This window comes from Thunnus thynnus, chromosome 20 (genome assembly GCF_963924715.1).
Source record: "Thunnus thynnus chromosome 20, fThuThy2.1, whole genome shotgun sequence".
In the NCBI taxonomy this organism is placed as follows: Eukaryota; Metazoa; Chordata; class Actinopteri; order Scombriformes; family Scombridae; genus Thunnus; species Thunnus thynnus.
The window spans coordinates 11,581,121-11,595,959 of NC_089536.1; the positions used below are offsets into that span (position 1 = coordinate 11,581,121).

Sequence of the window (14,839 nt, forward strand, 5' to 3'; positions counted from 1 at the left end):
AAAGGCAATTTAAACCGAAAAGGCAACTGTCACATTTTCCTTCTTATCTAAGACCTCATACAAATCATGCAACTCAATTGCTTTTTTCACAAGCAAGAACCTCCCTGACCTTTTTGAAACTTTGATACAAACACATTGAAGGAAGGGGACATGTTTAGGCCGCCTGAAAGCAGTTTATAAAAGAAGTGTCCTTGACAGAAATTTTATTCCAGATGTTCTGGAAGTAATATATTCTGTACTAAATTGTTTTTATTGTGCTTGTTCTGCCCTTTAAGTCATGCACATTTTAGTGTATAGCTGGAACTGCTGAAAACTCCAACCCATAACCTTTTAACTTCTTTGATAAACACAAGGTTCCTCTTCATTCACTCAAATGTACATTTAGACAGGGAGGCCACAGAGAGCGAGCTCTCTTTTACAAGGACACCCTGAATACATTATGAATATAACATATAAGGAACAATAAACATAATCGAAAAATATAAAAAGCAAATATGAACAAATAAGCAATACAAAATATAAGAAACAATAAAAGCAATAAAACACATAATAGGAAAACATATTAAGGTAATAAAAAGCAATATATGCACATAAAAGTTAAAGCTCAATTAAAACACATACATTCACACTGCCCCATGTCAGCTAAAAGAGGTTTAAATGATAAATGATTTAAATGGGATTAGCTTGTCTAATTTTACTATCTTCTGCAAGTTGTTCTAGTTGTGTGGAGCATAATATTTAAAAGCCAGTTTCCTAATCTCAGTACTAACACGTGTTGGTGTTCATCCTGTCTTTTCTCACCAGAAAGTGTTTTTTTTTATAATCAAGGGGCACCATAATCAATCCACAGATATGACATTTTTAAGTATTTACTAATTCAATTATAACTACTCTTACAGTATGAAGACATATTTTATATTATTACATCTGTGTTTTACTGTTATTCTTATTGTTAATCATTAACTGTTTTTACATCAACCTTCACTTATCGATGCCAGCAGGAGCAATTATAATTGTAAACAACATCAATAAAGACTTATATCTGTTTACAGCTACATTATGGAGTTACCCCAAATTTGAATTTATTGTGGCTGGAGCAGTGTTAACACCTCACAGGTGTTGGTTGTGATGCATTTTCATCTCTCAATTTCTGGCAACTCTGCTGCATCTCCCAGAGGAAACTGGAGCTGTGTCTGAACAGGAGGAAAAAAATGACCCAGCATGTCCGTTAAGATGTGCCCGTGCAGTCTGCTGTCACCTCCCTGGTCACTGGCAAGGTCTGGAGGGAATTATGTAACCAGAATAATATCTAACAGCCATTCATCAACTCCCCGAAGAAGATCATTCAGATGGCACCAGAATATATCAAAAGTTATTTTCTGCAGCGGAACAGACAGAAATCAAGAGTTCTCCCTAGTTTTCACTAGAGCATTCAAAGCACTATTGCCTGAACTTCAGATAAAGGTTTTTCTGTGACCACAAGGGAGCCACAGCCCAAAACTTGGTTCTACTTTTTGAGCTGCTGGGGACTTGTGGCATATGAATAAGTGACTTTCTCTGCTGACTGAATGGAAGTCTAATCAATGGCTTACTAGTCAGGTGACAGAGGCTCTGCCATGATCACACGCTGTAGCCGATGACACTTCCGACAAACCCTCAGAGCCTTCAGGAGGGATCACATCTCCACCATCAGCCACAGAGTGTAAATGTGCTGAAAATCTATGCTGCTCAATCACTGCAGGCTGAAACTCCTGTGAATAACTCATCAAAATGAAATTACTGTCCTGGCTGCAGTCTGAGCTTACCATTGGATGGAGCTGCTACATGAATTCAATCCAATTTCCTTGATGACTGGACATCTGACAGCGTAATCATCTTGACTGTGATCTTTCCCCACCCGTAGCTACTGACTAACTGCACCTGAAGTTAGAGGTCTGATCTTACAGCACTGACATCATCGATCGTTTCTTGCTGTACACTTTTTCTAGGTCCCTGTCTCTCTGCTGTTTATATTTCTATGCTGCATATAATTACAGTACAGTATGTAGTTGACAGTGAGGCAGTAGCATGAAACAGGGAGGTGATATGACAGGTGACAAAGGTCTCCGGTTCGATTCAAACCAATACTAGTTTTCTTGATGAAAGTAACCAAAGTGCACACTGCTGAAATGACAATGACATGCAGGAAAGCATATCCAGTAATGCCTATTCTTCAGTGTGTTTTTCTTTTTGTTCTTTCCAGCAGCAATGACTTGTTTTGATTGAATAGAAGTTACACTGAACCTACAAAAGGTAGGAATTGATTTGAACCAGTCAGGCTCTCTGAGGTAAGCCGGTTACTCTGGCAACCAGTCTTTTTGGCATTAGGGTTAGGATTAGGTGTCATCTTAAAGCAGTCTTTATTCCAATTGATTTCTTAGCCCATAAGAGACTTACACAAAGGACAAAAAAGATGTAAGCTGTGACAGATGTCACATGGGCATTCTTACATCCAAAATCTTGTCTAAACTCATGTTTGTTCTGTTCTGTGTGTTTGTTTGCTGCACATTTTGCTGTTCACTCTGTCTATATTGTTTCCTTCGCATCCTTTGCTTTCACTGGATTATGTGGAAGTGACAATGCAAGGACCTGAATCTCACCCAGATCATTCCAACTCTATTCTCAAAATGAATGATTCATGACGAGATAGCTGCTGGCCTGTAGCAAAATCGTTAGTACAACAGAATTTAAATAAGGTCAGCTCTCAGAATGTTCTTCCAAAAATAGCTTGCGACATGGCCTGACCTCACCATTCCAAGGCTAGATAAAAAATTAAAAAAAAAAACCTTTCATACTTTGAAACACAAGTTTCTGTTTTTAAAAACATTTAATCAAAAAGTGTGTTCTTAAAAAAAAAATTACTCAACACAAATATTGTGCAGGGAAGTCTTGTGACATACCGGATATGTTTTTCTCCCATCACCATCAGTATTGTGATGCGTTTAGTGGCCCAGTTGCAGCACAATCTGGCGCTCGTCCAGCCAATCTGACCCAACCAACCCCAAGGCACGATCATTAGCCTATCACCAGTGACCGTGGCGGGATCATTAATGACAAACTGTGATGCCAGAGGCGGTGGTCAGGGGGTCCTCACCATCACTGGCCATGCATCCAAAGCCACAGTTACACAACCTGCCAGATCTGAGTGGTACAGTCTGTTCTGCATCAGTGCGTACACATGTGTGTGTGCATGGACTAATTTGATCTCAACATCTAAAAGCAGGAGCACAGTGTTCCCAGTCATACAGGGCAGCATCCTGTGCCAGCTGATATGGAGTCTCTGATCTTTTTGGTCTTGTTGCTTTTGTCCAGGCAGATTGTCAGGGCACAGAAAGGGATCAAAGACGCTAATTGCTACATATATGTATATATATATATATATATATATATATATATATATGATATGTATGTATTTGGGCTTACTGCCACATTGTGTGCACACTGGACAAATATTGTCCCGAGCGTCATTAGCCCATGTTGCCTCGTGGCCATGTAGTGAGATCAGAGCAGAAACATCAGAGGAGTTATTGGAATTGAAATCCATGTTTGCTAATCCAAAACGCGGTCTTTTACACAATGGCAGGACTTGTGTACAGTGCATACCAGGGATGCCTGCAGGAGAGGTACCCTATCAGTCACTCCAGCTGTTTTGATGTGTGGCACAGAGGCCTCCCTGTCCCCCTGCACCGGCTTGGTATGTGCAGCCTTTGAGATAGCCGACTGTGGGAAAGACCAGCGCCTCCTCGCTGCTCTGCCCCCTCTCACCGCTCCAGCCCGCCTAATGAGTATTGGCGTTTGTGAACTCTTCAATGCAGCATGAAAGACATCTTTCCGACAGCTCTGCTTACTGTCACCCCGAAACATGCAGACAATTTCAAGGCTTCCTTACAAGCCGACCGCAACAAGGAAGGCTACTTGGGAATCTACGCCAAGTTGCTGCAATTTACAACAAAAGATCAAATCTGGTTTGATTTGTTTTTAACGGTGTTTTGCTGTGTGCAGATGTAACGACTTGCTGCTTTTTCATGAGCTTGCCAATGGTGTCACAATATTTTCATTTTGTTTACTCATGTATAAAAACAAGGCTAAATTAACTCATTTAAAACTGGTTAAAAAAAAAAGAAAAATCCCTGTTAAAATGTGTCGGCGAGGACATGATAGCTAACATTAGCAGGTTGTCAGGGTAACGTCACATGTTTTCAGGCATGTAAGTGTGCAAGTGCAGGTGCACACAGTCTGAAATAGACAGTTCAGTCAGAGCAAACAAAGATGAAGGTTTTATCACAGTAAATAGAAGAAATGCTAAAACAGACCAAACAAAATAGAATACAATCAGACAGAAGATTGAAGTTTGTTTATTTTTTTTTAATGGAGAGGGGAAGCTAATTGTTCCACACTGGAAACAGCTTGGTCTTGGTGGTCTGTGCTGGAAAAAAAAGAAAAAAAAAAGACATAGACTTTGAAGGAATACCACAGTTTAAAGGATTGCTCCTCCAAAAATCAGTCATGTCAGAGTGTATTAGAACATCCATACAGACTTCTAAAAACCTTTTTTGTTGTATAATCCTCTTCACTGCTGACCCGTATGCCCCAAACATTCAAAATCGCTAAATACATTACTTCCAGCTGAGCTTTGAAGCTACAAGATGGGGATACAGAAGTAGTGTATTTCGTTCTGTTGTGGAGTGGATTTTGTTGCAGGAGTAATGTGAGAAGTTTCTATCTATGGAAGTTTTGATACCCTTTTTTCCCATGACTCTGCGTCAGCATTAAAATCCGTTACTGCTGTGAATTCAACCTGACTGCAGTCGGTGTCCTCTGCGACGGAGCAGGAAACAAAATTTTTCAGAGCCGCGTTTGAAGGATGAATATTTGATATACAAAAGATAGATTGTTGGTGGAATATTCTTTTGTTTGAGAAGAATAGAGGTGTCTGAATGTCAATGCCATCTGCTCTGACCCGCAGAGATTTCATGCGGTCACTCTTGATCCTTTCCATATCAGCCCCCCCCCAACATCTTCATTAGGGAAATCTTGAGACCCCCAATTTCACCATGAGCAGATGGGCCTCTCCAACACGACTTTTTGCCACTTCAGGCTTTTTCACACATCCGCTATTTAGACAGCTGTGCTGTGGAGTAGATGAGTCATGAGTCCGGTTAAGTATCCGGTTAAGTTAACAGCTCAAATCCTGAGTTTCTCAAGGGAGTCAATCCACTGACTAATGGTTCCGCTGCACCCACTCATTTGTTCCCACCAAAGAGCTCATACAGCAGTCAGGCTGGCAGCCGTCCAGGAACACATTAAACACAAATGTACGCAACTGGTCAAGATTTTAGAACACTTGTTTTCCAGTTTTTATTAAAAGTTACATAGTTAAATATCTCAATGTATTCTGAAATTAAAGCATAGAACCAATAAACAATTGGAGATTAATAATAATTTCAGTATTTGTTTGATAAAATTTTATCTATTTTTTTAATAACTAATATAACAGCTGAACACACTTGTGGCATTCTTTCTACAATGGAAATCCAATATTGTTCCGAAAGTTCTTCCCAACACTGCAGAAGTTAAAAGTGTTGCACTGTCAGGCTGCTTTGCTTTCACCTTTCCGTTCAGTTCAGCCCAAACCGGCCCGATGCCCATTGTGCTGGCTGTTCCATGACTTGAAGCCTTCCATCTTGTTCTTTTTTTCTATGGTAGTACGTAGACATGTTTTGGATCATTATCTTGCTGCAGGATGAACCCCTGATCAACTAGACCAGAGGGCTCTTCATGGCTCTGCATGATGCTTTGGTCATCATTGTAGTCCAGGTTGCCAGTCACTGTGCAAGTCACCTACTCTGGATCCAGCAAAAGAACCACAGACAATCATGCTTCTTCGTCCAGGCTTTTATAAAGACAGAGGGTTTAGAAGTCAACTAAAGTTCAACTCCTGTAGGAACTGTTTGCATCAACTTTCAAGGTTTCATTTACTTCCATTGCTGCAGAAAAGCTGTGAGTTGTTTCCTATTACTACCTGGAAAAAGGCCTTTTTATAACTATAAAATTAACATTATTTTTAGTTTTGGTAACACACTTTTTTTTTTTTTTTTTACCTCTGGCAGTTTACCGCTTTCCTTTGTACCATTAAAGGTTATTCACTGGACTTAAACTGCTTACATTTCAGTAATAACTGGAAAATTTGCACTGAAAGCTACACGAGTGCGTGTATTTGCTATAAAAAGTAGCATTTTAACAAGACAGTAGCAGCTGCATGAACATTTATTCATAGTGAGACAGCTCACAGGACTGAGGGAAAGGTTGTAAAGTTAGAGTCAGCGTCGACTCAACAAAGCATAAGTTTTAGAGTTACATGATATCTATTGTAAGATTTGATTTTGCGTCGTCAGCAAGTAGGTAATCTAGACCACACTCTGTGGTGTCTTGTGTTTATTTCTGCACAAAGCTGGCCAGCTAAGCTATAATCATTGTTAGAGAAAGGGATATTGTGATACTATTATTCCTGTTCATTGTTCCATTATGTCTTTAACCTGACAGTGCGTTTTCAAAGTATCCCGAGCAGCACTTCATATATTGGATTACCTCAAGGCCTCAAGAACATAACCACAGTCATACTCTTCACTTTTGGAACCAGATAATCTGTATAATGAAAGTATTCATGCATAAATGATGCTGTTATTTATCTCCATGTTTAAACATTTCTCCTCTGGCACATTCCTCTCCACTCCAACTTTCTCCTTGACTGTCTGAGGAAACGAGGGAGAGGCTAAATTGGCAAGGTATTTTGGGCCGTGTTATTCATTCAGCGTCTTCTAGGGTCTTATAAACTCGCGAACAGCTGGTGATTTAACCGTATCCTGTATTGATTCCAAGCTGATGCTGTAAACTGCAAGACGATGACTTTCCTGCATGCTTGTGCGCCCCAAAAATAAGCTGGAATCCTTTTAAATGGCCTGTGATGTGAAAAAATAAACTGGAATCCTTCTAAATGGCCTGTGATGTGAAAAAATAAGGTGGAATCTGTTAAATGGCCTGTGATGAGAAAACCGATATACGGATCGATAGAGAATCCTCTGTTAACAGGATTTGACTTTCTTAGACTCTCATAAGCTTTTTTTTTTTCAAATTGAATGTAGTGAACATCACAGTCCAGCACAGTTACTTGAAGCTTCCCTTGCAGAGTAAATTGGGCAAGCTGTGACACCTCTAATGGGGTGTTCAATCTTAAAAAGTTTTTGCGAGGCAGTCGGTGTTTGTATTTGTTTGTATTGTTTGACTTTATGGCCAGATGTTTCTGGTTGTCCATGGTGTTTCCCATCAGTCCTCCTATGGTGTTTGACAGCTACATCAGACCATGAGTCAGCGTGACCTGCTGCTTAACATGGTCACTGAACACACTCTCGAGGGAAATCGCCCGAGAGTGCTCGTTCCTCTCTGTCCTCATTCATTCACTAATGACTCAGAGCCCAAGAAACTGACTAATATATACTGTTTCCATGGTGTTGTTCCAAAACAGTCCCATTACTGTATTGAAGTACAATAGTAAAGTATTCCAATTTTATGTTACTTGTCTTCCACTACATTTCAGCTGTAAACTTTTGCATTTTATAAAATCTGAAAGTGAATCATCACACACCAGGAGGCTTGAATGGAAAATATGGACTGCCTTTATAAAGCCCCTTTATCCAACATGTTTTACAATTTGCCTCTCATTCACACAAACAACAATGGCAGTGAGCTACCATGCAAGGCACTGATCTAACAAGTGGGAGCTACTGAGGCTCAGTGTCTTGCTTAAGGACACTGAAACATGTGGACAGAATACCAGTCCTGTCATTAGCGCTTAGCTTCATCCGGTTTCCTTTTTAAGTATACTTATTAAATAATAAACATGAACTACTGGAGAATATTTATATATGCCTCCTTTTGTGGGATGATTAAAGGTGCTATATGTAAGAATTGTGAAGCAATTTACCTGTATTAATAGCTTTCTATTGCCAATGTGTGAATGGATTGTAACGTAACTTTAAAAAATGAGACCTTCCCCTCTCGATTGACTGTAACAGCCTGTGGACTGATTTCTATGTAAAGGATTCAGGATGGTTTTGTTGGGAAAATCCAAAGGATGTGACCTTTATGCACGCTCCACAACAACCACCACAACACAGAGTACAGTCGCAGGTGGAAGAGGAGGAATGTGGCTGTCTGTGCTCACTTTTCCATGATTCCCACAGAGTACAAGCTACACACCTCAGCTCAGTCACAGTCACAGCAAAACAAAACCCCAAACCACAATAGTCTTGTACTGGATGATAGTCGGACGCTGACTGCTGTTCACCACCGGTGTCAGTAAGAATTTCTGAAAATTCCACATAGCACCTTTTAACTTTTTATTTGTCATAATATCACTCCTGATTTCAGCAGCACCTTCAAATATATCTTTGTGAATGTTGCAATAAACCACTCTTCTTTTTTGGAAGTATTTTCCTTTTCACTGCTGTGATAACTAGTTTGCAGATTTAAGATTTTACGCACAAAAGTCACAACCAGTTTATAAAATCAGAAAACAATATATAAAGTAGAATTTGCTCCACCTCAAATCACCTCACCTCAATAAATTTTCAAGCATTTTGTTAATTAAGTCAATTAAGGGGAATCTATAAAGGGAAAAATCCAAATATTTGCTAGTCCAGGCTTCTCAGATTTCTGGATTTGCAGCTCTTCTCACTTTTAAGTTGTTGTAATGTCTTCGGTTTTGGACTGTTGGTCATAAAATAACAGTCAATTTCACAAAGTCACTCTGGGAACTTGTGAGGGCTGTTTTTCACTATTTTTTGACATTTCATAGACTAAACAATTAATGGATGTTCCAAGTTCCAAGTAACCAGGCCCCAGAACACTGTATCCTACATTTCCCACAATCAATCAGTAAACAATCAAGCAACTCAATAGCCCTGATGACATCACTATGACATCATTAGGGTTAGTTTGGCTTTTTTTGGACTGGAACACTTCCTCCACAGCTACAGAAGAACCATTTTCACAGACTGAATAGTGCCCTTTGTGATGAATAAACTGAACTTGATTTGTAAAATTGGTGGCATGCCCCTTTAACTTAACCTTTGATTTCAGGAATTATGCTTTTAATGGCATATTTCAACATTGTGGTGTTGCTATTTTAGCTTAAATAAATGACCTAAATTTGTCTTCCACCACAGCAGACACTAATTGTTCCCATGAAACAGCTGCACATGTACAAAAAAATGTCATATCATGCTTAAACTCTGAAAAAGTGGCGGTCCAAGCATGCTTGTGGTCATGATGGACACTTTTTTTTTTTTTAGAAAGCCCCACCGGCTGTGTTGCCTGCTCATTAACATTTCGTGTGTTTCTGTGGTAGGTGGCTGCCAGAGCCGGAGTTTATGACATCCTCAACCAGCTGGGCTTCTCCGAGTTTGAAAACCTGAGGGACACGCCGCTGGCCCGGCTGCGCTGCCGCTGGCAACAGCAGAACATTCAGTCACTTCCTTTCCGAGGGGAGTTCATCTGAGAGAAGATCACTGTGAACGCACCAAAACAGTACTGTGCTTTTCAGAATAGCAGACATTTACAGTAACAATGTTATGCCTTCTATATTTACCCCTGTATGATGCATATCCTCACATCATGTATTGATACTCCTGATATACTTTCTCTTTTTTTTTTTCTTTTAAACTCACTGGTTAACATTTGGTAGTTGTTTTAATGTTGAGTCTTAGCAGAATGTTGCTCCTATATTAGAAGTTGATATTTGTGCCTTTGCCTTTTCTAATTAATACTAGAATTAGAGTTTCAATGTACTAATAGGTATGTTACTTTTTTTACAATCAAGATAAAAAAAAACAGTTCTTTCTTTACTGGTGGAGAAAACTTCTGTTACAATAAGGTCAGACTTAAATGTTGTCATGGAAGAAAGAAGCAAATTCCACTCTGTTGTCAGCCAACAATTTTGGTTGTATGTCACAACTGTTTGCTGTAGTGTTACCTGATATTTTTCTTGAGCCCTGTCCTTTTCTTCTCAGCACAGCTGTCATCAGTGGCTGTGCATTTGTTCGACTTGAGGTTTCTAATTTTGAGAAGATTCCCTTTGTAAATACAGTATGAAAGCTGTTGACCCTTTATTTAAATGTTAATGAGTTTTCAAAAGCTGATCAGAGTGGATGTTTTTGAGAGGAGTGTAGCAAGAAACTGTTAGAGTTTATTTAGCTGTAACAACAATAATGTGTCCTTCAGTTCTGCCTGTTTCTTTTTACTGACAGGTGTCATGATACAGGTACTAACAGCACAGCATGTCAGGATTTTTTTTTTTTAATGTTATTTAGGTTTTATTTTAAAGTTGTAAAATGTGTTTTTGTATTTGTGTTTTTAAAAAATTGGAGCAAAGTTGCCTAAAAATTGAAAATGTATAATTTCAAAAGTCCCATAAATCATTACTTCCTTCATGTGATGAATTTCTTTTTGAAACGGGGAGTTGGGATGGCACATAAGACAATGAGGGATCACTTTTTAAGTCACATCCTTTAGGGTTGCATGACATCACCACTGGATGGTGAATGAATTTCATGAGACCATACCTGTGGTTTTGCATGTTGTAGCCCATTTACCATAAATCATGTATACTTTATATTATTGTGAGCCATTTTGCAGACCATGCTACTACTATGTTTCCATTCATTTCTGTGCAATGTGAAGATCAGTTGGCACGTTCTCGAAACTTGATTCTTTTAATCATCACAGCGAACATCAAGTCTGTGTCAGTTTTTTTAAAGTTACTTAATTATTGTGATGCAGTGCAGACATTTACAACTGCATTACAACACAACCATAGAGAAGCACTTCCAGTAAGAAAACCTCTTTTAAAATCACATTGACGTTTGTAATAACACAAATTACTAAAAATCCAGCCCTGGAAAATAACCTCGCTCAACAGTTTGTCTTGTGGTTTACGCCATTTCTCTCAAGCCCATGACCTTTGTGGTTTACATGTCACTGGCTCAACAGAAGAAGCAAGTCCAGTAGCAAGTCCAGAAATGACTGTAGCAAGACAGGAAGTGCCAAACGGCGTACATGTTTTTTAAAAAAGCAGAGATTACATCTGAAAGATGGTGATGACATTAGAAGAGAGCGATAAGGGAGAAACCAACAGCTGCAATTACTGAGCTGTAGTGTTTTGTACACTTAACAAAATCCTTGTCGTTGAACTTTGTTAAAATCATGGGTTTGAATGCTGTAGTAGATACTCATTCATCTAAGAATGTGGAGAGTATTGATTTACACAAACTTGTTGAACAGCAGCTAGCCAAGAGGTGACATCATAACTTGAATTTTCTCAGTAGATTACACAGGTCAAGTATGTTTCAAGAGTCTGCTAATTGATTTCATACTGTAAGGAAATAAAAAGAAACCAATGGATGCCCAGGACATTGGAAAAGCACATCGACATATCTAGAATTATATAGCATGCATTTGAAAACCACAAATCACCATAGATACTCTATAAAGTATACATGATTTGTATTTAGGGAGCTACAACTTACTAACTCACTGGTATGGTTCTTTAAGTGTTTTGTTAACAATTCGAGTATTTGGCAGCGGTCGGCTCAGCTGTGGAGTCGTGACAATGTGTTTTTTTGTCTTAAACCCACCCGCTCGGCTCACAGACTTCATGACCCCTGCCAGTAAACGGTTACAATTTCTGTGACATCACCGGTCCGTCAGCAGGAATCAAATTATATGTCTGACTGTAAAATTTATGGTTGGAAACAGCCAGGCCTGCAAATACTTGGTGCAACTTGGGATAAAAAAACACTCGGTATCAATTGATGGAAGGATAAATATACCCTTTAACAACTGCAGCTCATGTTGGTGGCAATGACGGAAAGAGACAAAGGCTGCATGATTCACTGTTCAGGACAACAATTTATAATTGCATTGTCAGCCAAACAGGGCAACAATTAGACCTTTGTTTTTCTTTAACACATGGCAATTATTGTTTCGCCAAGAGTAATTCTTAATGTACAGCGTTTCTTTTACAGTTTTTTGTTGTTCTTTAATTTGCTAATATGTGGTTTAGTTGTAAAGTAACTTGTAGCTTAATGTGTGCTTTAGAAACCCATCAATCCTGCCTTAAAACCAGAAAGATAAGCCAGAAAAAAAAAATCCTTCCTGCCGATGCCTCTCCTATTTGTTCTTATCTGTTAACGTATCTAAACATTTGCACTGTATATAACACATCCAGACTCATTGAGCAAAAAGATTGTGATGATTGCAAATGAAATGGTAAGGGAAATTTATATCATCCTTGTATGACATGTGCAGATTGTAATAACACCCTAACGACATTGTAATGCTCTTAATTATTTTTTTGAAACAGGCAATATATAATCTTTTATTTACTGTGTGTGTCTTATTTTTTACTTTCTTTTGGGGGCTAAAATAAATAATTCAAACAGATTTGACAACCTGTGTCTGCTTTTGGTATCACTTCATCATGTCAGTCTTTCCAAGGATAAGAATAAAACTGATCCTTCTGTGTTAAGGATTTAAAAGTGTGGGGACCATGGATATTTTGCACACACCTTTCCGCTGTGCATTGTTTCACTGAAGTTTCCGATCCAGCGACAGAGCCAAATAATTGTCTCTTCCCTCCTCAGCTTCCTTTCTTTTCTCCTCCTTATCTCGGCATCATCTTTTCCTCTAGATACGCACCGCTAAGAACCCACTCGTATATCCGGACGGCCTCTTTGTCTTGTGTCAATGCCAACTTGAGAGTGCACAGCAGGTTATGAACATGGAGCAGCGTACATTTACACAAAACAGATGATTCATTGTTGGGCTGAAATCTTAACATATTCCATATACACTAATAAAGAGCTTAGGCGGATCAAAAGACTAATCTGAGTTGCCTTTTGATGTGGACAGGTAAGGTCTTAATTAAAAAAAAATATGGTCACTCTCTCAAGAATGGAGGGCTGTGTGGGGATTAAAAGCTACTGGCCGGCACATCAGTGAAGCTCACTTGGCTTTGCTGGCCTGCTTTGAAAGGCTGATATCCCAGATCACTTCCCGTCTTGTAAGTGCATAGCAGGCTTATCTTTGGGAGTACGGAAGTTGTTAGGATTTTATCACACCACAGCCTATCCTGGATTATTGTAAATGGAAACCAAGTGGTCCAGATTGAAAAACTCTTTATAGTTTGTTGGACTTGTTTCCTTTCTACATCATCTCAGTTTATTATCCCTCTTTGTTAGGGGAGCGTCTGGGAGATATATTAGATAAATTTACAGTAACACAAACACATGGCCGTCCGTTTATATAGTGCAGTGTCTGTTTCTGAATTTCTCTTAACTCTACTAGCAGAGACAAATCGGTTAAAACAACATGCGGATATGGAGAGGGGCTATTCAGTTGCAGCATGTGGCCAACTTGACACCGGGTCAAGATAAGCCCAGGACATGAAGACCATGCTTGGATGATATAGCGGCCCCTCGCCTTTGAAATCCTTTCCAGACTCATTGAGATACTCCCCAATGTGAAACTGAAGCTAGCGGTTCTGAAGGATCCTGAGATTACGCCGGACAAAGAGCAGCATTGAGAGGTGAGCAGCGAGAGGGGATGTAATGAACTTCATGTGAAAAGCTTCCCTCTGCAGATGAGAGAGCTGCTCAGGAGAGGAGGCATGGTGCCGGTGTAGGGGTGTATGGGTACACCGCCGTCCTCTTTGATTGTTCTTCTGTGGATAAAGGCAGCATTACAAACACCTCACAGACTCAAGTGTGCTGTCAGGCCTCTCAGGGATTTGATCACTAATAACACAATGTTCTTAAATATAAGTTGGCAAATAGGCCTTAATTTACCTGGGCAATAATACACAATCCCTGATAGGCTACACACCCCACTGAGCAAGGTAATGAAAAGTCTCAGCTGGCAGGATAAAAAATACTGATCTTTTGTAATATCTACTATCAACTAAGGTTTTGGTGAATTATTTAGACACCCTGGATCCAAGTATAAGTGGTTTATTTTTTATTGTGTGCAGTCTGGAATATATTGGGTACATAGCAAAGTCCTTGAGCTGCTTGTAACAGTGTCATAAAAGTAGAAATACTTTCAATAAGGCTCCACAGTTGTAGAAATGTGCTCTTTTAATAATGGGACATAATCAAAAGAGCCATAATCTGCATCTGAAAGGTGATACACATTGTGTCAGGCATTGAGGCTGGTGGTGACCATGATTTATACAGAATACTCGTGTAAATCCTGTCTGGGAATATTAGAGCTTTGTACAAAGATGGATTGTGCACAGGTGACTCAGACCACAGCTGTAGACATAAAACTGGAGACCTGGACTTGAGTCAGACTTGAGTAACAAAAATGAGGATTTGATTTGGACATGACTGCTTGACTAAACACTTTAAATGAGTTGACACTTGAGAGGAAAAAAAATCAGTCTCAAGTTTTGACCCTGTAGAATCACATAAGACAAACAAATCAGTAAGAGAAATTAAGAAAAACAGGTCTTTCATGTCCACAGGCTTTGCATTTTTAAATGTTACATGTAAGAGTCTGCAGCTATGCTAGCAGTTCTGCAATGCTTTGAACTAAATGCTAACACCAGAATGCTAGCACGTTCTCAGTGACATTGCAAAAATGCTCAAATTTAAAGTTATCATTTTGTTGTAAAGCCACCCATGCCATCATGGTTGGAAATGGCCACAGCCTGTACTGACATATTTGACATTTGAGTAATGAAGCA

At 39.3% G+C, this 14,839-nt stretch overlaps 1 protein-coding gene across 4 annotated transcripts in view; it reads left to right on the forward strand.

Annotated features, from left to right (window-relative positions):
- Positions 1–12,537, forward strand: part of pald1a (phosphatase domain containing paladin 1a) — a 59,522-nt gene extending 46,985 nt beyond the window's left edge. For all 4 annotated transcript variants that reach the window (XM_067577396.1, XM_067577397.1, XM_067577398.1 and 1 more), the window contains exon 20: positions 9,446–12,537. In XM_067577396.1, the coding sequence (XP_067433497.1) occupies positions 9,446–9,595 (150 nt within the window). In that variant the 3' untranslated portion in view covers positions 9,596–12,537. The remainder of the gene's footprint in view (positions 1–9,445) is intronic.
- The last annotated feature ends 2,302 nt before the right edge of the window (positions 12,538–14,839 follow it).